At 39.4% G+C, this 25,732-nt stretch overlaps 1 protein-coding gene across 5 annotated transcripts in view; it reads right to left on the bottom strand.

The window, feature by feature from the left end:
* The window catches only part of MAP7 (microtubule associated protein 7), a 107,218-nt gene extending 86,969 nt beyond the window's left edge, over positions 1-20,249 (bottom strand). Inside the window, exon 1 of one of the 5 annotated variants that reach the window (XM_074819007.1) lies at positions 19,653-20,249. In XM_074819007.1, coding sequence (XP_074675108.1) covers positions 19,653-19,782 — 130 coding nt within the window. In that variant the 5' untranslated portion in view covers positions 19,783-20,249. The remainder of the gene's footprint in view (positions 1-19,652) is intronic. The other 4 variants (XM_074819008.1, XM_074819010.1, XM_074819006.1 and 1 more) reach the window with 4 other exon arrangements.
* Between the last annotated feature and the right edge of the window lie 5,483 nt (positions 20,250-25,732).

Genomic DNA, 25,732 nt, shown 5'->3' with positions numbered 1-25,732 from the left:
CCCCTATTCGGTTTCTCTATTGTTTTTTAAATGTGGTTTCTTCCTGCTCTTCTCCTTCTACAGAGATTAGGAAAAGCTAACAGTCAATGTTTTTTCTAGATCAGGTAAAATACTATAAACTGGAAGAGCTAAACAAGTAAAGATCAGCATGCTAAGTGTTTACAGGGATCAAAGATTGATCACAGCTCAGCGTGCCAGACTGACCCCCTCAAATCTCTGGTGAAATTTCAGGCTAATTCACAATTTATCTTTCTCCATCATCCCAACACTCCATTCAGCATGACAGGAGTCAGCATTTTGAACCAAAGATGATGAGTGTTACAGCGCTGCAATAACAAACACAAAACACACTTATCCATGATAAAGTAGGTAGCAGTAGGGTAATGCAAGGTGTTAAATGAACTAACAAGCTAGTGACTCCAGGAGTCATCTTCATAAACTTCAGCCATCTGCTTCCTGCAGGTTTTTATGCACTAGGACAATAAGTGTATGTTTCTCAGTAAAATACTGAGACCACAGCTACTGCATTTTAATCTCTGCAGTGGAGAGGACAGCGGTCTGTCTTTCTAATGCTATCCTCCAAGTTACCTCCAAGGAAGAAAGCTCAGTCTGAGTGAAGAGATCATTGCCTGTATCAACTGACCAAGACAAAATGGATTTCCCCTGATTAGCAGAGGATTGCCCTACACTGACAGGCAAGGCTTCACCTTTAGCCAGCCAGATGAGCAGCAGAAAACAAGAGCAATCTCCACCAATGTCCTGCACCCGTAACTGGCTTGACTCTGCAGGTGGGCCTTCTTACACTGCCTGTGAACCACCCATCATTTAAAAAGGAAAAAAAAAAAGAAAAAAAAAAATCACACATACTACCAGCTTGTTCTTATCACTCAAGGTTACACCCTTCTTTTATTCCCTGAAATCAATGCAATGGAGAGCAGAAGGCATGGAGACTCCTCTTTAGCTAAGACAGACTTTGAGTCTCACATGTTAAAGTTCAGTCATCAACCTTTAAAGTGTAAACATTAGCCTACATCACCACAGTCCTTACAAAATGAGTAACATGACAGCAGTACAGTATTTAGTGAGGAAGCTACTGTTATAGCTTGATGCTTAACTTTCTAGATCTATTTCTACAAAGGTTCAGCACAGAAAGCATTGACAGAAAAGAAAAAGGGAAAAGATTCAAGTGGCAGGCACGATTTGGTGCTCCTGTCATTCCGCATTTCTACTGTACGCCTAGGGCATCACATATGTAAAAGCAGCAAGCTGTTTCTCCTCTAACCTGTCTTCACAAAAAGGGAGAAGACTTGGGGAAAAACACCAGTACCAGGAAACCAAAGAACCCCTGAAAAATTCAAGGATGTACTCTGATGTCTATCCTAAGGAGGAAAACTTAAGCAGGTTGACACTTAAGATTATTAGAATTGCCTGAAAAGTGTATAATTCAGTCAGTGTTGTCTAACAGCAGTAGAAACAATATTAGGGGAGATTTCATCATCAGTTATATCCCCTGGACTACCTCTGCTTCATTGTGGCTTTTGTTACATTGACCACTGTCAGGGAATATAACCCTAAATTTAAACACTAAAAGTGAAATGCACTGCTACAACAATTTTTCCAAGTCTTAAAGAGTTTTACTCCAACTCCTTTTAAAAGGGTATAAAAGGATCTACAAACAATATCTTAAAAACATTGTAAATGTAGGAAACTGTTTGTACATGTGAAGTTTTCATCATATTTCAGTCTTAAATCAGAAGACACTGATATATAATATATATATAGCTACTATACATAGCTTAGTATTTATAAACTTGGTCCCCCAGGCTCTGAGTCTGTAACACTCCATTTGTGAAAACTGTATAATCCTGTGAAATTAACAGCAAATAGAAGTGTCATTCTTTCCTTTGCATTTACAAAGGTCTCAATAAATTAGCCTATCAGTTATTTATCATACATGTACAGATTTATTATCCCCCCCCCCATTCTTCACATGTCAAACCATAAATGGATATTTTTTTCATTGCTTCCTTTTTGGTAACCAGAAGGCAATCACATTTATCAGACTGAAAGCTCTCCTGACAAGACACCTGCTTCCACTGTAGATTCAATGTCCTTATGAAATTCTTTTAGTACATTAACAGGAAAAGCTCTTGAAAATCTGAACAAGTAGTAACTTCCTTCCCTGCCCCCCCCCCCCCCCCCCATAATAACATAACTTAAATTTTTTTCTGTAAAAATCAAAATTCACTGTGGCATGAGAATAAGCAGAAGTCAGGGCTCTTTTTACTGTTAGCTTTGCTCCTGGCCCACTGTGTGAGCTCTGTCTTTCTTTCATCCTATTCCCTAAAAAAAAGTTTATTATTTGTTTCTTAAAAAAAAAAAAAAGGCTTTGTGAATTTTAATAGGTGGGGTTATTTTAAATGCTTTGGTAAAAGTCTCCTTTCCCTGTATCATGCAGGCCTGCAACTGCATGCACAGGGCAATGCCCTCACACTCAAGAACAAACTAGTATATAAACACCAAAGAATAATTAAATAACAGTATTGGTACTCTGAGAGCAGATCTCTCATGTGGAAAACATTCCCCAAACTCCAAAGAGCAATTGCTGAAAACAGTTGAGTGCAATGGCATAAGACCAAGAAGAGCAATGCAAAGATACCTTCTGCCCTTTTTGAAAGTTTAATCACTTCCACGGCTGTCCTGAAACAACCTGCATCAGGCAAAGTATAGCCAGAAGAAGAGAACAGCGGGGTAATTGGCTGGCAGCTGCCAGATACCAGGAGTGCTCTGCCGTTCCCCTTCCAGGAAGAGGAACAGACAACACATCTTTCTTCCAAGTCCTCATGACCCATTTGCCAGGAACAAGGCCTGTACATGACTCAGGTAGTCCGAGAAGTTTCATCAGATGCTGAAGAAAGCCCTCTGTGCCCAACAACATGATCCAAATGTACAGAGTAATATTTTTTTTTAACCCATAATTACACATATGATTACACAGTTCTAGCGAAGGAACTTTCTTCAACTATGCTGTTATGAGCCTTAGGATACCAGTTTGGTTTTAGTCATTTCTACAGTAAAGTTTGTATAATTGTACACGTTTGGATTTCAGTTAGGCCTATATCCACAGAATCCATATTTTTTTAAAAATTCAGCTATTTTGATTAATTATATGGTTATGAGGGAATTTGCTTGAGTCTGAGATTTGCTTCTCTCCTACCCAGTGTGCTAGAGAAGGAGAGAATTCAAAGAGTTATTCCAGATGTTTATGTACCTAAGCAATGATGTCTGATACCCTCTTCAGTCGGAGGCTGTCAGGAGAGTCACAGCTTCCACTGGTGAGCAAAAATAGGCAAGTTTCAGTTACAAGAAGTTAGGATTAAGCAGCAGTGTATGTAGGCTTCATTAATAAGAATTAAAACAGGGACAGAATCCAGAAGCTTGAAGTGCCATAATTTGCAGTTAAGTAGTGTTAAAAAAAGAAAAAACATTGATATTTATTACCATCATTTTGTAGTTCCTACAAACGCAGGCTAGAGTTTCACTAGAATGTTATTACTGGAAAGACATAGGAACTTCAGCTAACAGTTCAGGGGGTAGGCCGTTTTCCTTAGAAAATGCACATATTTTCAAAATAATGTTTTAGTGTGGTGTCACAAAATGTTACAGGTGTAACTACTGTACAGTATCCATGGTACACATGTACCCTTTTGAAACACTATCCATTCACTTTTCTATAAGCACATCTGTATCTAGATGTGACTACACACCTACATGTCTTTTTTGCGAGAACTGTCAGGAATTGCACCCTACATGCTGGTGCACCTCTCCTCCAAGCTATTCCCCTTTCTTGTAACAAACTAAATGCTGTGGAAAGAACAGTCTCTTCTGCATTTAGCTAAGCTGTATGTTTGGCAACTCTTTGAGGAAACAGCTCTGAACTGAGGAATTTGCTGAACAGATTTAAAAAACAGAGCCACACTATCAAATACAGCAATTACCAAACAGTGAATAGAGCCTGAACAACCATGCAGCAGTTAAGTATTTGATTCAGTAGCAAGAGTAGGTAGCCTCATTACTCCCCAAAGTGTTATTTTAGGCAGTTTGTAAACTGCAGGCAAAGCCTAGTCTTAAAGCAGCAGCCTCATTAGCACAAGTTAAAGTACTTGCCACCAAAAAAAAGAAAAAAAACCCCACCCAAATCCAAAAAAGCCTCCCAAGCCTCCAAAGCTAGCCAATAACTTTTGGGACCAGTTCACTATTAAATAATGCAGACTTCAGAGACTACATATGAAATAATTGAGTATATCACTTAACTTTTTTGTGATACTATCTCTAAGGCACAGGCTAACTGCATCAGTACAGTCGCTTCTAGCTTTTGTGTTTGAAACTGCTGACTTTATACATACTGGATGACATTCACAATCCCTCATTTTAACACTTCTCTCTCTCTGACTCATGATGCATTGTTTGCAATAAAAGAAATGCAGTAGAGTTGAATCCAGTGCCAGGTCCCCACAGCTTAAGCAGTGCAGCAAATTGATAGTATGGCTGCAAAACAATCCAGACATTTACTGCCAGTAGCATAAGAACAAACCCAAGGAACCTGGAGCTAGTCCAGCGTGGTGTCTCTCCAGTTCTTGTAAATGTAGCTTTGATCTTTGGGAAACTGAAGCACAAGAAAAGTCAGAAGAGCTAAGTGGCACACAGACACGACTCCAAGTAAACAGACATTGCAATCTTCTGGTAAGCCCAGGTAAGTAACCATTTCAACAAAGAAACATGAAGTGTGAAAAAGCAAGATTTCAGGAATAAAATAAAATATAATTAAGGTAGAAATAACTGTTCTTCATAATGCCTTTCTTCTCTGTGCCAGACACTTTCAACCTATCTTCCCATTAAATCCCATGAAGCCCTGTTCTCTGATGCAGGCTGGGTCCTTCAGGACTGAAGTCCTTTGTTTTTCCATACAAGCGATACCAGGCTGTGCAGGAGCAGCACTGCCTGCAGTCCTGCCAGCATGCCTCAGCCCCGACTGAGCGGAGGGTTGATTCAGGCCATTTTACAAGTGTCCTGCTCCAAACTCCCTTTCTGTAAGTTGCCGAATAACATATTAATTCCCCACTTTCCAATAAAGGATTTTTTAAAAGCAATTAGTGCAAAATTATAAAACTTTTCACAGTTCTACTATTTCGAGATATGACTGAATGTGACAGCAGGATTTACAGACCCATCATTAATTCAGAAGAAACAGATCTGGGATTCAAAGGCTCATGAGAAACTTGCACCAATTTCTTCAAGGCACCTTCAGGTACTAGGGCTGTACCTGTCCTTAGAAGTTTTCTCATGTGCTGAAATGGATACTGTATGGTTATTTCTTTCAAGCAAGAATTAGATCGCTAATTGTTTACTTGCAAAACGCAGTTCAATAAAGCAAGAAAGATCCAGAACAGGGCAATAAGTGCTTTCAGTCCATTACCAAGAGAAAAAAGATAAGTGCTCTAAGCCTGAAAACAGGCGGTCAAATTCACTACTCTCAATTTACTTCTCTTCCGAATAATTACAATAGGGACAAAGTTGGCCCAGCCTTTTTAACAGTTTCACACAAGTCTTATCATGCATCATCTCGCCAAACAGACTTCTTTAACACTCTCCACGCATAGCACCTCTTCTTATGACAGACTTAGCTCTGTCCTACCCATGAGTTATGACTACATTAGGCCACTAGTACAGTTGTGCAAAACATTTGCAGCTCTGAAAAGAGCATACCATTCAGCTAAAACTATCCCATGTAATATTTTTAATACTTCAAGGTCAGCAAGCCTTGTTTTTTCCTCATACACTTCTTAAATCTTCAGTTTCAACTTCTATTCAGAGAGTGCTTTATTAAAAGACCTTTGGAAGAGGTTTTAAAGACTATGGAAGAGAAGCACACATGAAGTCAGCTTTTCAGTGCTCAAACTAAAGTACTTAAGTTCTGTAATAGGTGGGCTCCAACTGATACCATGGGACATCTTTCCAGTTGTAACAGCAGACTACAAAATTCAGTGTTCATCTATTTGTACAGTTCGCTATGGCAGTCTAGCAGGGTTTTTCCTTCTCTTAGAAGGAAAGTACTTGACTTAACAGAGCAAGAACAGGATCTAGAATCACTGTCTGCAAGCTTTGTGTTTCATTTTGCCAAAGTTTATGATGCAATTTATAGTGTAACCTCTTCCCACGGTCCAGCTGGCATTAGTAACCTGCCTACATCTGTATTTGTGTAAAGACAATGGCCCTTTTTAAAAAAAAAAAAAAAAAAAAGACGACACTCCCATCTCCCCCATAGGTAAGTGTTCCTACTTTGTTTACCTGGGGGTGAGTGAATGCCTTAGCAATACTTACCTATTTTCTTTCTCAAGTAATCAGAGTTCAAGTGCTGGAATATTTGTCAATGATGCCTTGCAATACACCTCTAGTACAGTATGTGGGTGATGGTACCCTACCTGCATAAGGGCAGATGCAGGGACAAAGGCTTCTCTTCATGTCAAAAAAGTCAACTTTCACCCTGATTTCACCCTAAACACTTCACCATAGCATTGCTTTCTACTTTGCCACAGAGGCTGGGATTACAAACACTGGTGCAGTAGCAATCCTTGTTTGCAGAAAGCTTTTGGGATTAGCTGACATTAAGATATACCTTAAAAGGTACCCACAGACAGTGGGTACACTTACACAAACACCACTGATGAAAAAGTTTAGCCCATATACTTCACCAAAATCACAAATCACACTATAATATGTTATAATGCTTTACTTGGGTGGGACAAGGAATGGAAATACTTTAAAATTTGTGTGTTATTTGTGATTTCCTAGGCTGACTGGGCAGCACTTTATCTACCACATTTACCAAAAGAAATTCAAACTATTCAAAAGACTGTAACAACTGAATCACAGAATCATCTAGGTTGGAAAAAGACCTTGAAGATCACCTAGTCCAACCATTAACCTAACACTGAGCGTTCTCAATACACCATATCCCTAAGTGCTATGTCAACCTGATGTATCTACATCTCATCAAATCCATGAATAGGCAATCCAACGCAGTGGCAGCAGACCTGCTCAGCAAAACACCCTATCAGGCAATCTCCATTGCCATCTGCTTGGCCACCAGCACCTCAGCACCCACAGCTTTTGGCTCTACTGGCACGTGAAAGGCAGAGCTCAGTGGACCACAACCAACATGCTATGCAAGTGGCCCATTAAAACAGCCTTAAGTCTGCAAGCATTAGTGCCTGAGCAGCTCTGACCAGCTACAACTCATGCTAGCCAACCATGTCACAGAGTACAGCATGGGGAAAACAGCACAAAAAGCACGACTGCCAATTAACATAAGCCTCAATGCTACACTTACTCAGCAGTGAGTTGTATTCAACACAAATTTTAACTTCTCTTTCAGCAGAAAGTCCCAATTAATTTCAAAGGCATACAGGACACCAACATACCCCTTCTTATTGTCCTTGTTTTATTTTTTCCCCTTTAAAAATCAAAGCATAAAACATAATCCAGCATTGCACTACTTTACAGCAGCACAAAATAAAGGTATTTGGAAGATGGCTTCAGCATTTAGAATTGCAGAGAGTGTGTTATATAACAGAAAAGCCAGATCTCATTGGATCTTCCCATTTAAAGATCCAAGAGCACAGTAGAGAGTGGAAGTTAAAGCATATGCAGACAGTGATTTCACAACATCTTTTAACACCTGCAAGTAGCAGTCTTCTCAAAAGCTTTACAGGCAAACCACTTTGTTATCACTTTGTAAAAAAGAATTTTGTGATATATATATATAATATATATCAAACATATATGTTATACTACATATTAAACCCTTTTGGAGCATATAATTAATGCTGTTTAACTTTAAAGAACATTCAAGGAAAAGGTCAATCAAATAAGTTGTGACAAAAGAAAGAGAGAAAACACTGTGCAGAGAAGGGGAATTAGGTGCACTGTTGCTCAGTCACAAGCAATTAGAGCCTCACTGGCTGGCTGTTTTTCCAGAGAGTAATATTCAATAATCCCTACACAGTCTGAAATATTTGAGTCAGATGGGAAAGCTCTCATTATAATCACTATTGTCAGGGTGTCCTGCAAAAACAAGTTTCCCCTCCCCAGTGAGGGAAATAGATTGTTCCTGTAAATGTTACTAGACATGATATTTATCACCAGTTCTTCTCTAAATCACAAGAATTTTCATGTGAAAAGGCAGTTTTTGCAGCACAGGTCTTGGAGGGACTGTTAATCAATAACTGGTTTTCCAATAACCAGTCTCAGAAGACAGTTCCTTTAAAAAACTAAAAAACAATCCTTCCTCAAGTGAAGAGCATGCCTGCATATTTATATTGTTATGTCTTCTCTTGACTTTTGTGACTGTCGCTCACTCCCAGCCTCCTATTTTGGCATACTTTCACACTATTTCAGCAAAGTGAGCAGGTCAGTTCAGATATTCTGTGGCAGAGAACTGGTTGAGAATGAGGAAGGACAAGGCTTTCAAAAACAAGTAAATAGCCCCCCCACAGACATACATTGCAAAAGGTTTTGTAACCAAGGAGAAAAATTCAAAATCTTACTTAATTACAGCTGTTGGGTCCTGCTTATTCCACAGAACATCCCATTAATATGTAGTAACTCTACCAACCCACTCCAATTATTCTACATCATCATTATAAGAAATATCTTGGCTTTCTTTAAGGACTGATAAAACAGATGTTACCAACATCACAAATACAAAAGTAAACCTTCTCATCAGGTTGCTCCCTACCTTATTTCTTTCTAAAGCTATGTTAGCTTACCTTGTTTCAAGAGCAGGTGTCTCCTTACTCACTGGTTGCAACCACACTCCTAGGAGCCAGGACAAGGGCAAGCAAGAGTGAATGATAACAAATAGATAAGTGTAACCTCTGTCACTAACACAGACCCCCTTTTTAAAGCTTTTGCTAACCTACCATGTCAAGTTTACATGGCCATATTGTTGTTTCCCCTACTCTAAAAAAAAACAAAAAAACAAAAAACACCAAAAAACCAAAAACCCACAACCAAAACCCCAAAAAACAACCCACAAACCACAAACAAAAGAGATATCTTAAAGATAAAGTAGAACTCTACTGAAAACTGGCCTGCAGACTTCCAAGTTTCATCAGCAGAACCTGCTTGCTTTGATTTATAGCAAAAAAAGCTCACCATCTGAGACTAGATTAGTGGTAAGTGGTACTGGCAATTATCTAGATCTTTCTGAAAAGAAATCCTAGGACAAGTTTAATCAAAGCCTGGAGTATAAAGAGAAAGATCGAAGGAGAACACTTTCTCAAAATTTAAGCTAAATCTTCACTGAGTGTTAAAGGGAACTGCTAGTAGCAGCAAAACACATTGAATTCCCATTTATAGCCAGGCAACGGCAGGACCTGTTTGCAGAGCTAAAATGAGCATAAATCACCCCTGCAAATGTTGGGGTCAGGAGCCTATTCAGAACTCCAAACATACTGTAATCATAGAGATGCTGCCTTCATTTCTCAGGAGAGGAAAAATCAAACCCCACATCATACTGTCACCTTAAATAGTTCAGCCTTGCAATGTTGCTCATCACACAGATGCCACAAACAAGTGAAATCCGTAAGGATGGCGATTAAACAAAAGTCTAACAGAAAAAGGAGGCATCCATAAGCATCACCATGGTGTGAGCACCACAGTTTTCATTATACTGCTTCCCTATGCTCTGCATCAGTTATTGACTACAAAGATTTATGTTAAACATATTGCAGTAAAAAGCCAAGCTACTCTGCATACAGTCTTCAGTGACACTGAGGATCTGAGATGTGGTTTACAGCAGCAATCCAGGTAATTCACAGGGGGAGTGAGGCTAACAGACTCTCTCAACACAAACTAGTTGAAATAAATACATTATGGAATATTTCAGAAAAGACAGATTGGAAGTGTAAGAACATACCAAAACGCTGATAACCCAAGCACAATGACGAGAAGCACAAGCTGCTTGGTCTGTAGCCTGGTTTTATTGCCAATACCTCACTCAGCAGCTGGTTGTTGCTGTCCTTTTCTGGTTTACAGATGGCAACTGCCATCTGCTTTTTTTTTACCCCTTTACCCTCTTATTTTGCAGTTCAAATTGCAACTAAACACAGCCCTGTAACATAGCTATGTGGCTGGAGAAGGTTGTTTGGGGTTTGATGGTTTGGGTTTGTTTTGTTTGGTTTGGTTTTTTTTTAAACACAAACTACTCTTTCTTCCTTTGCTGCAGGGAAGAAGAGAGTGAGGTAAACATGTTTTGTTTTTTCTAGTGAAAGGGAATGCACTCACAGTGTGAAAGCAGCATTGTCTGCAAGTTTGTGTGGCCTGCACGTCCAAGATGGGGTGCACGTTCCTCAATGAAATAGCTATAACAATTAAGAAGGAATGACGGGCAGAAGGTTCAGCAGCTTGTTTTCCACCGTACTGCCACTGCTGCACTCAGAAGCATAAACAAGTGCAAACTCCACTGACGTGACACCTCTGTGTCTTCAAAAACAGCTCAGACACGTTGGATGTCATTCACGGTGTTTTAGCATACAAGCCAAGATTTAGTATTGTAATTTTCATCAGTGCATTAGTCAGCATGCAGGCAATGAGGAAACTGACTTTGAAAAAGGAAAAAAACAAAGCTAGAATTGGCTGCATAACACGATGACTTCTCATGTCAAGGGTGGGTACTGGATAAACCTGCATTTCCAAAACAGCTTTCTGAAAATCTCTCTGAAGCTGAATTGAGAAACAAGATAGCTTTGTACGCTATGATACAACAGTGTGAATCAAGTTCTGTCAGCACTTCTATAATAAACCTGTGCAGGAATTTAAAATGAAGCTGAAAAAGATCTGAAATTTAAGAATGGAAAAACCAAGCCTCTTCAGCACACTTAACAGTATGTTTTACATTCTTATGAGATTTTAGGTCCAGGATCTTTCACTGGATTTTCAACTAGTCAGATTGTCTCTGCCCAAGACATCAGCACTACGATCATATTCCCATCAATTAAATCAGAATTCAGGCATCCTGCAGAAATGTTATTTTTGAACGTTTATGTTACTTCCTCACTCCTTTTCCTCATTGTCTCCCAGCACACAGACAGTAAAAATTCTTCTCATGTTTTCTGTGTCATCTACTATCCTCAGATCCTTCAGGAGGCATCCCCGTTCCTGACAAGGAAAGAGAGCACATTTCTAGCACAGCATACCATGCAATAGGAGGTGGCTATGGCACTAGGCTGCAGCAAGGCTCATCTGAAGACAAAACTCCACCAGCTGGAGTATTTCCTGGCTGCAGGGGTGTGTAGTGGCACCAGCCTTATTCCACAACCCTCCAATGCTAAACAAAAAAATCAGCAGCAGATCACAGAAGAGGTCTGTGAGCAGTTGTACCTGGCATGACAGACAGTGGAAGGACAGTTGTTCCCATGTCTGCTTCAGATGTAAAAGGAAGACCCAGAAGAAAGTTGACTGTAGAAAAAAAAATAAAAATCAACCTCCATGTGAAGGACTAGGCCAATTAGTAGGTGTGACTGGAAGTTCAGACTGTAGCAATATTAAACGGGAGAAGTAAAGACTGAGAAGCAGGTGGCCAGCAACCAAAGTACAGATTCAGTCTGTAAGTACATTGAGTGCCTTCTGGGACTTCCACATTTCTTAATTACTCTGCAGTTGCTGCCTCAGGGGAACAAAGTGACCAGTACCTTGAGCATTTCTCCTGGGTTGTTCAGGTTTTTGGGTAACTCTCAAATCCTAAGCAAACTGACTCTTGACCTCCTCTTCCAAGTTGATTGTAAATCTGGCCTCCAACACACACTACTGAAAACCATTAATGAGATTAAGGACCAATTGTAAATCCACAACTATGACTTCTAACAGGAAACTCCAGCCTTCCCTGAAGTCAGCTGTATAGACACTAGTACCAGAAAAGGAAGAGTGCTTCAGCAAACTAATCTTTTATTCCTAAATGAAGGACATCAACTGGAAGATTTCTATAATTTGTATTCTCTGCTACTTTCCACATTTTGCTACCCACCAGTCTCAGATACCTGTGCTTGATTTGCTCAAACTCTTGATTCCAAACCCAGTTTCCTCTTGTTGACATTTGCACAGATAAACTCTATAAATAAATTAGACATTAACTCAAATCTACAGAAACATAGCTAATCCCTGAGGAAAACTGTGTTGCCTCTACAAGCTAAAGAGCAAAACTGGGCTTTGACAGATCTGAAATAACTAGAGGATAATCTATTTTCCCAGGGAACAAAAACTTCAATGGACTTTTCATCTGGTAAAGAATTAGACAGAGAGAATCTTGTACCATCATCACACTGAAGCTACAGAAGGTATTATTCTAGTTCAAAACAACTGAACCGTTCCCCAGCACAAACACATACACAGGGCAGCTACAGGTCTATGTCAGTACTGACACAGTTCAGCTTGTCACCACCATAGCCTGCCCCAAAACCCTCATTTCCTCCTCTAGTACAGGAACACAAATTCTACTTTCTGGAGAAACATGCATCCAGGTTAAGCTGCAGTGACCTGACTACTGGAACTTTGTTTATTCTAGCCATTACCAGCAAGTTAATCATTTAAAGGAGAAAGTGAAGCTAACATTCAAGTGCTTCTCCTCTGAAACCGCTAGTATAAAAAGGTAATTTAAACAATCTGCATTCTATCCCTAGTCATTCCTACCATGAGCTTGACTAAGCAGTTATGCTACATCTATACATACAGACAATTTGGCTATTCAATGGCTGTCAGTCAAACCTATAAATCAGCGAGATGGGAGTTTTGCATAGAATTTGGTAAACATGATTCCACTCCTCTGAAAGAGAAAAATACTTTGTCTCAAGCAACAAGATGTGAAAGCTCAAGTTTTAGAGTACTCCCTAATCACATTTCTGATGTTACATCTGCTTATTGAACACTGCGCATAGCCTCCCTCACTGTTACACAGATCTGACCCACAGACATCAGCATCTACTCATACCATGATTCAACTCAATGCAGGAGAAACTTCCATGTATGAGCTTCAAGTAGTGCTTGGCTGCAAAAACAGTGCACAGTGAGATGCACCTTCAGTGAGTGAAGGTAGTTCATTAAAAGAGCAAATTGCATCAATCATTGTGGCATTTGTTCTCCTGGCACATTACTGCTGTGGCCTGAGGTTGGGTAGACTGGGTTAAATCATTCCTTAATGTGGCTTAAAAACACCCCACAAATCACTTCTGAAGTGACTTCTGATGATAATACAAAACTCTTTTGAGATACTTTCACTTAGAACTCTTAATTCTTAAATATCAGAAAAACAAGTTATCCAGTTGTAAAGTACAGACTGAATTTAAAGAAGCAGGGCGGAAAAAAAGCACGAAAGTACTCTGTGGGTAGCTGAGTAAGCAAAGAATATACATGTGTGAGTTTGTGCAGGAAGAAAAATGATGTACTCCCACCAATTCACCGGAGCCCACTAATGAGTAGATTTCCATCATCACTTCCTCATGGCCAGAAGCAACACTCTAGGCCAGTGCTCATTAATTTCTCTGGAGTTCAATATGACAAGCAAAAGGTTTTCCCTTAAAAATTAAGCCAAACCTCTATGTACCTGGATACAAAGACAACTTTGAAGGAGTGAATGAATACAGCAGTTTCTGAGCAAGCTTGCAAATAGCAGCAAGAGTGCCAAGACTCTTGACAACACCACAATCACAAAAACAGGGGATTTAACTGCAACATATTTCTTTTAAAAATACCTGCTTAGCTATTGCCTCATTTTTCCACTGCAAAATAAAACCATGGTACTATCCAGGCATGTGTAATGCACTACAGACAGGGCACAGAGATCCATTTCTTCTTGCTGTCATCTCATTCCAATGGCAAACCCCTTGAAAGAGTATTATTTGCATATTTTCAGAAAAAAAAAAAAAGAATACAACAAGATCTCAGATAATTTCAAGATTCTTGTACAGATCTACCGCTTTTGGGTTTCTCTCTCTCCCATAAGAAATGGCCATAAGCCTACATTCCTTTTACCCACAGTTGGAATCATATTCCCAATTCAAGGTTTTTAAAGCCACTACTGTTACAGTGGTTAACAGTGAATAAGGAAGAAACTCCACAGCTTGCTATCAATCTTTTATGAGTGGTGTTTCTTATTATATGAAGTCTTCTGGAGAACTGTCTAAATTAAATTGAACTCCAATCTTTTTGGAACTTCAGCAAGCATTCTGTCCTGCAAGGACAGTAACCAAATACTGCACCCTGTTCTCACATGGACAGTTCTGATGAATAGTGTTATCATTTATATCTTGGTTGAAATAACCCTGTTTACTTAAAACAGTTACTTCGCAAAATTCAATCTTTTTCCTAATTAGGATTATCCTCAGTTCACATGGCAAGTTAACCTGAATTCCTTTCAACAAATATCTTAAACTTTAAAGACTATCAGTATTGCACTTTTTTGGACTTTTGCCATCCACATACTCAATGTCAAGTATGCTCCCTGAGCAAATGAATAGATCGCAAGCTGTTTCCCTCCACAAAAACAGTTGACAAAATATATGAACACAATCCTCCAGAATCAGCAGTGGAAGCCTCTTCTCATGGAGCTGGGCTAGAAGTGTAAGATGATTCTTACCCAGCATAGATAAACTTTCAGTAATCCCAGCACACACTTTGATGAACAGACTGTGTTACAACACAAGACAAGCCCTCAGACCTGGGACTTTCACTCTGAAAGCCAGAGGGACTGAACAAATCAGATTTGCTCCACTGATCTGCAGAGATATTTCCTGCTATCCCTGAGACTTCCAGCACATTCTCTTTGCGTTACTGCAAATAAATTACTTCATGTTAGGATCTCTTCATCTTTATTAAAAATAAGTTGTTTCATGCCACCCAGCACCTACAGCTATGAATGGTCAAATCCTACAAAGGAGACAGCTTTGTAGTAGCTTCCTGAAAAAAACCCACAACTTCCTTCTGCACCCCCAACAGCTGCAAATTACGTAATGAATATAGATTTTTTAAGAATGTACATTCCAGATACTTTGAAAGTTGTTTTTAAATAAATGTCCAGGAAAAAAGGGAAAAAAAAAAAAAAATCACAGACACTTTTGGATCCCTCTTCTTCTGGCCTTTGCTAGAAGAAAGAAGGAGGAAGTGTAGAGAAATATTAGCAGAACTCACTGGAAGGTGCAGGATGACAAACCACATTGTCCAGGTTCTCAGCCTTGCCCCCTTACACAACCAGCATTGTAATGAGAATTGGTACCTTTCCTTCCTTCCACCCACTCTTTCCCCCAACTTTACCTCAAATACAGATGGGCAAGCTAAGGTCACAAACTGTCATGGAAACGTCCAACACTTGATTTTGGTGAGCTAGTTCAGCAGCCTTCAACAGCTGCTCACTGTTCTGCCCAAAAAAAACTGGAGGTCAGCCCACTGACTAGCATTAAGAGGCCCTATTGGGAGAACCACCATCCCAGGCAGTTTTGCTGGTTTCAAGTGTGGTGGAAGCCAGAGACCAAGCTGTCATTCCAGATCCAGCCTGAGGCACAGACTCTGCTGCGTGGGATAAGATTACACTTCCACACCCTATGCAGTACCTGTTTTGTAGGTATACAGTTTCAGTTTCCAGGACTATCAATTTAATGCCCTTGAAGATGCCAAATCCCCTTTTCTTCCTGGTATCTTATGTTTGTGTTTGGGTATACACACACAGTAACAAAATAACAACTGAATTAAAATGTAGACTGAGTTTAACAGGAATATGTATTTCCCCAATACATGGAGAACACGGACTAAGCACATAAACAGTCGTATGTTAGAAGAAATCTCCCTCATATCTCTGGATGAGCAAAGCTTACATCTGAAGTGAGCATTACACAAAAATATTACCATCCACGCAACAGCAGCAAAATCTGCTGGTAATCAGACACCACTGCCATGCACCAAAGGACTGGAAAAAGCCCTTTCTTGTTTTCAAGATGACAAAGAATCAGTGTTACTGTTCAGAGACCTAAAGCATATATGTCTAGCTTTGTAACAGCAGCAATATTCACTCAGCAGATTAGAGGTACACTCCTTAGATCAATTTTAAATAAACAGGAGGGCGAAGGATTCCATTGATAGGTTGAGACTTCTTTTCATTCATTTGCCATAAAACTCATAAGGTAGCTATTTCAGTTATTAATTATTCAAATTCATAATCCAGAAAGATAAGCATTACTTTCCTATGCTCTTCAAATGATAAATTTATAAACACAACATTATGAACAGTCTGAGAAGGCATTCCTCCACCACCCCACCCCCAAGAGGAAGGAGAGGAGGCATCACTTAAAAATTTCATAAAATTGAGTAAGAATTATTAAGACTACATCCAAGGTGCACAAAATCAGCAGGGCAGAGGAGGGAAATACTAAGGTGAATTGAATGGCTTGTGTCTGAATTCAAAGAATGGCTGAGGCCAAAGTTCACACACACAGGATGGATACCTTAATTTAACACTAACCTACCTGGACATATCTTTGCAATTTATATGAAGAACCACATTCACACACTATCTTCAGTCACAGAAATAATATTTGTCTTACAACACAAGCTTTAAGGGAACACAGAAGCTGTTAAGTGTGTGGTTCTGTGCCTGTTTTGTCTGGTTTCTTTGTGGATATAGTTGCAGAACTGCTGGAAAGCTGGTGACCAAAAACAACTCAAGTGCAAAATAAGCTTCTGTAAACCTGTACAAATTGTATTTGAAGAGTGCACTACATAGCAAAATTCTTGTATGTTATAATGGGACAGGAGAATAGAGGCTGTTAATAAAAGTAAAAAAGGCCGTCCAAAGTAATTTTTATTTGCACTGTTCTACTATGCAACAGCTGGAACTCAAGATCCTGCAACTGGTGCTATACAGACATGTAACAAAAATGCAGGCCTTGTCCCAAAGACAAGAGAAGGAAGTTAAAAATTTTGGTGAAAAAGCAGTGAATACAATTCACATCAAAGGAAAGGAAGTATCAGGAGCATGGGGCTACAAAGATCACTGCAGGTTTTTAGTATCTCCAGCTGAAAAAAAAAATCCTTAACATTTTCGTTTCATTGTTTACACTGGAGGAACAAACTCAATGGCTACCAGACTTCTCAGATTACAATACAGACAGCCAAAGTCAAGAAAAGAAATGGCTGATATAAAAATGAGTTTACAGAAAATCTCACAAACGTTAGCCACTTTATGATACACATAAATATTTGTTTCCCAGATAGCAAAAACAACTCTCATACAAACTCTAATCAAGTCTTAGTATTCTGAGAAGACCTGAACTACCAAAATTATGATTATAACTTGTGATGATATTCAAATATCCTTAATGGAGGAACAAGCTGCTTTATTATTTTGGAGTACCAGTTTCATTAAAGACCTCTTGGGTTTTGAACTGCTGTACAAAGACAGCATGATTACAGAAACCGCAGATAAAGAAGACATATAGCCCACCTCCCATGAAGATGACACTGACTTAGTATGTGCTAGAGGGGGAAAAGAAAAAAGAAACATCTCACCAGTTGCAGGTGCTTGCTGAGCAAAACAGGACAGGTAAAGAACTAAGACGAAACAAACACTGTAAAGTACCAATAGAACAACAAAGTCCAAAGACTCAAAGAAGCTTCACACATCTTATGTTTCCACTCAGAACTGCACTGGAGTGACCTTGCTTGGTACCGGGAAGGGAGAACACCACCCTGAATACATGCATTCTCCACGACCAGGCATTCCAGCTCTAACCCACCTAGCCACTGATAATGCATTCAAGCATACAGAAGGGTAAATAACTACACGTATCAGTGTGCAAATGGTGTTCCAGAGACAGTATGAATGATTTTAAGTATCTAGTAAAAGAAAAAGAAACTAGTATATTTCCAAAGCCTCATATTATTTCTCACTAGGAGCATTTAAGGCAAGCAACCAAATTTTTATCTTATTAAAACCATATGCACTTGTTAGCTTGCTGTCTGTGCTCCTGTGCACATTTGGCTACTTAATTTCACAGCAACAAGAGAAAAAAGGAATAATCAAAAATGGAATCTCAGTTATAACAAGAGAGGCAAAGGATAAGCACATCTGTATAACTGCTGCAACTGCCGCAAGCTAAGTCAACAAGAACTTTTACCCTGGGAAACTATCAGTGCCATTAAACAAAACCAAGAAAATTATTGATTCTTAGCTTTGTGGACTGTTGACTCTGGAAGTCATCCAGCGGGTGATAAAGGAAAGTAATATGCTTCTTAAAACATTAAAACCTCAATAACCTCACACTAGAGTTTGTATCTCCATTTTATATGGGCAGTTTCAAATATACAGAAGAGTAGGTAACTATGTACACAAGACCCTAACACATTAGGCACATTAACAATGACTAGCAATATATAGTTTAGCACCATTCTCAAATTTGTCAGGTTCTTCACCATTCTGAAAAAAAAAGTACAAGCTGCACACTCAAAAAAATCTTGAGTTTTGAGTTTGTTTGTAACAGCTACCAAGCTACCTTTTTTCTTCAAGAAGAAAATAACCAGTTAGCTGTAAATGATTCATCTCTAATAAATATACATACTATAAATTTGCTATTTAAATGCTTGCTAGCCTCTCCTGTTACATGGTAGAATGGTAACTTCTGAAATTTGAAACACTGTCTTGAGGCTACAAACTAACATTTGTTTTGTAAACAAAAAAAATATAGCACTATTTTTTCCCCCTAAATAAGACCATAAAAAGGAGCGCTCATATAAATGGAGTCACTTCATCACAAGAACAGAAATTCTAACAGTCGAACTTAAAATTCCAGTCACAATTGTAAGGTGCAGGATTCCTGCCAGACCAACAGAATTTGAACACTGGGATCCATGTGGAAAACATTAATTACATAAGATAGACAGTGGCTACACAGGCTTGACAGACCTCTGTTATAAATCAGTGGCCATCAGCATCCTTCCGCCACAACCACTCACCTACATTACACATAATAAATATTCTTCTTTATCAGTTACAATTTGTTGGGTTTGGTTTTGGGTTTTTTTGTTGTCAGACTTAAAGTCAGCATATTTGAACAATGTGTATTTTTCTATACTCTGCCGAAGGCACACTGCCCCTTATGCACATGAATGGAAGTATAGCTCATTTTACATTGTCTTTGGCAAAGCTGTCTTCTATAACAGGCTGATACTGCATTCTGTATTCTCAAGCCTACAATCACCTTTTTTTTTAATAGGTATTTATCCAGACTGTGCACAGAAATCAAAGAAAATACACAGAAATTCACTGATACATTTCTGATGCAGGACCCTTATCCCTACCAGAAAAAATGGGGTTAATAACTAAAAGTATTATTTTCTTCATATCCAAAGCAGATGATTGCATAACAGTCCAGGGGATTTAAATACAGACACCTATCATGCACAGTGCATTTGTGGATGCCAATATGCATTGCCAAACTGCACCAGTCACTTACAGACTCTCTATAGCACACAGAAGAGCTAATAAAACATTGTGCCTGCTGTGCAGTGTATTCCACACACAGCCCTGATCGCGCTGCAGAACCGCGACGTACCTTTCAGTCTTTTGGAATTCCCGTTCTTTTGCTGCTCATCCTCTTCATTAATGGTGAATAAACCCAGGGGATTTGGCCTGGCACTTTTCCTCAGTCTCTCTTGTCGGAGGGCAGTAGTTGAACCAGGCATGTTGCTGTTGCTTCTTGCTTATTAAAAAAAAAAAAGTAAGAAACTGCAGCCCCTGCTTAGCCGCTAGCTGCAACGCTGCCTGTTCATTTGAGCACTTGTAATAGATCCCCTATGGATAAGCGGTATGCAAACAGCTGACAAATACCAACATCCAGTCGGCGGCGAAAGGCTTGCAGTCTTTCCCCACCTTCAAGAAAAGCCCTAATTAAAGGCACATTGCTTTGGATGCTGCTCGTCACTGTCTTAACCTGTTCAATCAGATCCCAGCCCACAGCTCCAGGTTCCCTGCTGCAGCACCTTTTTCCCTGCAACCCTCTTCCAGCTACAGCACACTAAAATATTCAGCATGCAACGCAAGAGGAGAAAATATGATACGCCGCTGTTAACAGTTGCCCTGACAACACTGACACATCCTAATCAAAAGGGGGTCCATGAGTGTTGTCTCCTCAGCGGCAGCAAGCCGGCCTCGGGAGGCTGTCTCCTGCACGCTTGCGGGGAGCTGGAAGCCCCTCAGCAGCTGGGGCTGCTCCTTCCTCCTCGCAGGGCGGCGGGAGGATGGAGCTGTGCTTGCACAAGCAGATGAGCACTGGGTGAAAAGAAGCCTGGAAGGCTTCAGGCATGAACCTGCATTTTGCCAGCTGCTCTGTTTATTCATGTTTAGAAATTTTAGCCTAATCTAAGACTAAAACAATGAGGATGAGTCTTCTTCCATATATGCATGTGTTGGGTGTCCTCCCCCACCCCTTAACTTAATCACCCTCCTATGCAGTGCATACCTTTTGCATTAGGAATGTATACACCCAAAATTACAGGCAGGTGTTGGAACATTCTTTTCTATGTGTGAAAACTCAAAAATCAGGATTTCTAGCTTGTACAGACAACACAGGACAACAAAAGGACTTTTGGAGCAAATATTCTGTACCACATCACTAGTTTTACAGCACCAACCATTAACATTCACTTTGCAAAATGAACAATATACAAACAGCCTGGGTGATTTTAATTAGTTGCATTTCCTTCGTATGCTGGCGTTCTGGATTTTCATTAGCCGTTTACAACAGAGCACTTGCTCACAAGTTTTGTAATCTGCATGTTTCATCCTTCACAGCTCCAAATGCCACTATGTAATACGCTGGATGTTTTTTTTTACCTGTGAGACCTTTATCTTCATCTCATTCAATGTGTGCTCACTGTTCCAAAATACTACTTAAGAAAAACTGCAAGCTAGAACATCTCTATAATGTTAAAATTACAGGATTTTTCCCCACTTCAGATGTTTGGGTTTTTTTAGAGAATCTTGATGTAACCTGATCAGCTACCACAAGATGGCACATACATTAGTTTACAAGTCTGCAGGTGGCTCATATTGAAAGCACAAGATTATACAGATGTATATGATCACCTCAACAACATGCGTAACAATACTGAAGAAGAAAGGTCAGAGTTTATGACAGTCAACATGGTATGTATCACAGTGGCCCGGGATGCTCCTTACAGAGGAGTCCTGGATCATGCTCAGCTGCCAGGACAGCTCTGTTCACCCACACCTTAGGCTCATCAGTAGAAACCCAGTGGATGAAGCAGAACACAGCACCACCTGAAGGCCCAGCTGGACCATTCTTCCTTCTTCTCCAGCATGGACACAAAGCACCCAACCAAAACAGAAGTATTCTGCAGGAGGGCACCAGTTCTGAACCGAGACCACAGCCCATCTCCAGTAGGTATTTCCTCCTGGCTATGTCCTGCCACTGGGCTACAACTTGGACTCTCTGGGCATACACGGAAGCTATACACAATGACATTTGTCTACAGTTAAAGATGCTTTGTACTAAAGGGCGTGGACAAAAAAAAAAAAAAAGAGTAAGGAAAAAAAAAAAGCTGTAACACAAGCTGTTCTTTAGCTCTGCAATTTGCTTTCTGGGGTTTATACAGGCTACTACTTTGTCCCGTAAGAGAAACAGCTCCATTCTTCAAATCCCATCCACTTGATGCCTACCACAAACACTACATAACAGTACACACAGAGCTACAAAAAAAGTGTGGTAGGTAGTACCATGAATACTTTTCCTACTTGCCCAAGACTGTTGCCAACAGAACAACAGCAACAGAAAACAACACTTACATGGGAGCTTAAATATCACTCCACTCCCTTTCACTGTTTTAAGTCACTAAGAAAGGATTCCTGCCCTTTTAAACATTATGTTCAATCAATCACCTTTAATTACTAAACTACTCAAACAGGCATTTTAAAACATATAAGAAGTATCTAACACACGAAAATACACCTGACTGGAGGGGTTTTCCAAAGGAGCTTTCATGGTATGTTAACTGTTTCAGCATCTCCATTTCCCTATTATCTGAAGAACAGCTACAAGACTGAGAACACCTTCCTTGGTCCTTGCAGGATCCCCTGCACCTATAAGCATGACTTGCTCTGAGTACAAAAATAGTAATGACTAAGTTTGATGTTTCATGGGCTGGTTAAGATAGATTTGGGTAATGAACACAGGCAACTGAGGTGTTGGTGCATATTTATTTCTGTCGACTTACTAATGCAGAGGTGAATTATGACAGAGGTAAAGGATCAACACCACATTCAGCTTTTATAGCATGATTTAATTTCAAGGCTCCTGTGGTTAAAAATTATGCCAGCCCACAACATGTTTCCAAATGCCTAATAAAATGGCACCCTAGCTACCTGCAACCTGTTACAAATAAAAGACGTCTATTACAATAGCAGATACCACATAACTTGAGGTACTTGGGGGTTTTGTAAAAAAAAAAAAACAAAAAACACCTTCGTAATAACACTATTAAACATGCATAAAAAGGTAGCAGTGCTGCATAAAACCAGACTGTATGGACAAATCCCCTCCTGCCATTCACTGGTTTCAGGCAGAAAAAGAAATTCCTGAGGTATCCCTAGCAGAAGAGTTTTGCTTATTTCAGCCTTATCTCAGCTATGTGGGAGCTTCTATATGAAAACTGGGATGAAAGCAACATTCCCCTGAGGGAACAAAGTGGTGGATAATTTTAGTACCAAGACTGTTAAATTATTAAAAAAATAAACAAAAAACATTTGCTTGCACAGCCCCTATTAATGATTTCCCCCCTCCCTCTAATCACCAGTCAGACTGTATACCAATACAATCACAGCTGAGCTCTTACCAATGGGGTGAGACTCTCTCAAGAGGATGAGGGCAACTGTGTATCTTGAGGGCACTGGACAATTTGGGGGTTTTTCCTTTTTACAACACTTTCAAACTCATTATCAATTAAACCACTATACTTAAACACACCCACTCTCATTCTCTGGATTCTATAGGTATAATTACCTGCACAATACATTATCTGATACGCAACAGTCTTAAACAGCAGTTTGAACAAAGACTATTAGGATAATTATATTGTGATCTGGGAAATGTAAATATTCATAACAACGTGCTAATTGATGTTTCTTCTTGATATCTCTACCTATGAAATGAAAAGCAAGTTGAAGCCAGTCACCAGCACAGTCACCATGATACCTACCTGCAGTCTACTGTGAGTAATCTGATAATTTTCAGTGGCTGAACTCCAGATTTGCTATCTTCTTTCATTCACAGGATTGTTTCAGTCCCTGTAAACTATCCAAACACTACATGAAGCTCATTACTGTGATTTAGAGTATAATGAGGTGCACGACAAGTTCATGTTTTACAGCCACTGCCTTGTGAAGCACTCTGCCAGTCTGAATTTACTGAAGTGAACCTTTTTGCTCTTTCATAGGGGAAGACAAAAGGCAGTATTCGACACAAGTTAACTAACTAACAGAAAGGAAAAACCTTGTGAAGACAAGACCATTTGTATCTTTCACAAGAGATGACAGGCTGTGATAACTAGGACTGTGTATGTTTTCAAGAAAAAAAACACCTGATGTAACACTAAGTGGAAGCCATCTTGTATCATTGGGCATGTCAGGTTACATTACAGAGAATCAAGCTAACTGATTGCAGGATCATACACTATTGCAAAAGGGGCAAAAGAAATTTATAGACAAATTGCCTACGAAAAGCCCTGCAAGCTGAAGCACTTATAAGACATTGCTGAATCACAATATACAGATCTTTCCTCCTGCTCTATGAGACACCTGTTGTATGTTCATCAAGCTACATTTTATAGGGATTTCATATCTTTGTCCTGCTATTTTCTTAGCATAAGTGCAGTTAAAATAAGATTTAAAAGAACACCGTACCAAAAGAGCAAGCAACCAAGAAGTCAGGGTTTGACAGGGGAACCTCCCCTACTGTGTGTCATGTCCTCCCCCCAAAAAAAGGCAAAAAATACCCCAACCCCTCAACACTTCCAAGTCTAATAAGCTCTCAATCTTAACACATACACAAATCTACTATCTGCCACTATCATGAAACCCAGATACAACCATCCATTGAACAGACCACTATATAATCTCCAGCCTTCAAATCCCCCTTCTTCCCCACTGCCAGCCAGAGGGATTTAAAAAAAAAAAAAAAGTTTGAGGCACAGATACATCAAGCCAGTTTCAGAAGCCAGGGCAGCCTGCTCTCCACTGCTGCTCTTTCCAACACTTGAGCTCTCCGAAGCCTGAAGTAAGCTATAACCTCTAGCCTCGGTTTCTCCAGTTATAGGATGGAATAAAACCTTCAGAATTCTTCTGAAATACCTTATTGATTCTTCTAAAATACTTCTCTTTTAAAATACTTTGTACAACCTTACTGTTATAAGAGATACTCAGCAACTATTCAACTACTGAAACAATAGAGAAGAAAAGTTTGGACTGTGAAAACCACAAACTGAACAGAGAAGTCACACATGAACTTTAGTACTTTTAGAGCATTATCCACAACCCTTTTCTTATCCTGTTCTTCAGGTTTATCCAAAACTGCTAACAGCTGAAGATCATTTTCTTGTAGGGTACCAGTAAAAAACCCAACAAACCAAGCAACAAAACCCACAAACTTGAGACAGGCCTGGGTCACAGTATTTGTATAGCAAAGTAAACACTGTTCTACTTCTGCTCTTGGATGCTGATTCAAGGCTTTTTAACATAAAAGGAAAGCTTCCCCTCAATTTAAGTGCATTTTATATCAAGAATTAGATCAAGTCAATATTTTAACATATGCTCCTTTCCAGATTGCCCATATTTCATTGTTATTTCTGATGTTCTTAGTACTGAGAGGTTCAGGACAAGGTAGGTATCTATCTTATATAGTAGCATCAAGAAGGGGTATGGCATTTTGTAATTACAAACATGTTTTCCCAGCGTGAAACAATAAGGTTGCACTGGGAACTGGGTTCCAAAAGTTTCTTTCATGGGAAGAAAGATCAGGAAAATCAAGGTACAGTTAAAAGCTCCCATCCTGTTCTGCAAAAACAGTACACCAAAAAATTTCAGTGTACCTACCCATCAAAACACACAATCGTATTTTGTATGGACACTTTCAACAGCAATAATCTATGTCAAAAGCTTTTTTTAAGAAGTCATTTAAAAATACATAATATAGACAGTGCTAGATCACAGAATTGTAGAATATTTCCAGTTGGAAGGGACCCATAAGGATCAAGTCCAACTCCCTACTCCTCGCAAAACAATATTGGAATATATGCACACTAACTAAACCCTAAACTCAATCTCTCCCTAATTTCCTTCAACAGACTCATCTCCTTGCATTTACTTTCTACTTCACTAGGTTTTAAATCAGGCCAAAAGAACTGAGAAAATAGAGCCTTCCCTGCCCCTTGTGTGAGAAAAAAAGCTATTTACTCAGCATCAAAGGACTGGAAACCTTTTCAATGCCATGTAAATCTAGGACAGAGCAAAACAGCCTTAAAAAGACAGACAGGATTCCTCTGCCCTGGTTAACAAAAAACAACAAAAAAAAAAAGGAAAAGTTAAGTTGGAAATAGAAAAAACAGCCACTATATCAGAAAA

The sequence above is a fragment of the Strix aluco genome, chromosome 3 (genome assembly GCF_031877795.1).
Source record: "Strix aluco isolate bStrAlu1 chromosome 3, bStrAlu1.hap1, whole genome shotgun sequence".
In the NCBI taxonomy this organism is placed as follows: domain Eukaryota; kingdom Metazoa; phylum Chordata; class Aves; order Strigiformes; family Strigidae; genus Strix; species Strix aluco.
Note: the sequence above shows the minus strand (reverse complement) of the source record. Positions and strands in the feature narration are given on the sequence as shown.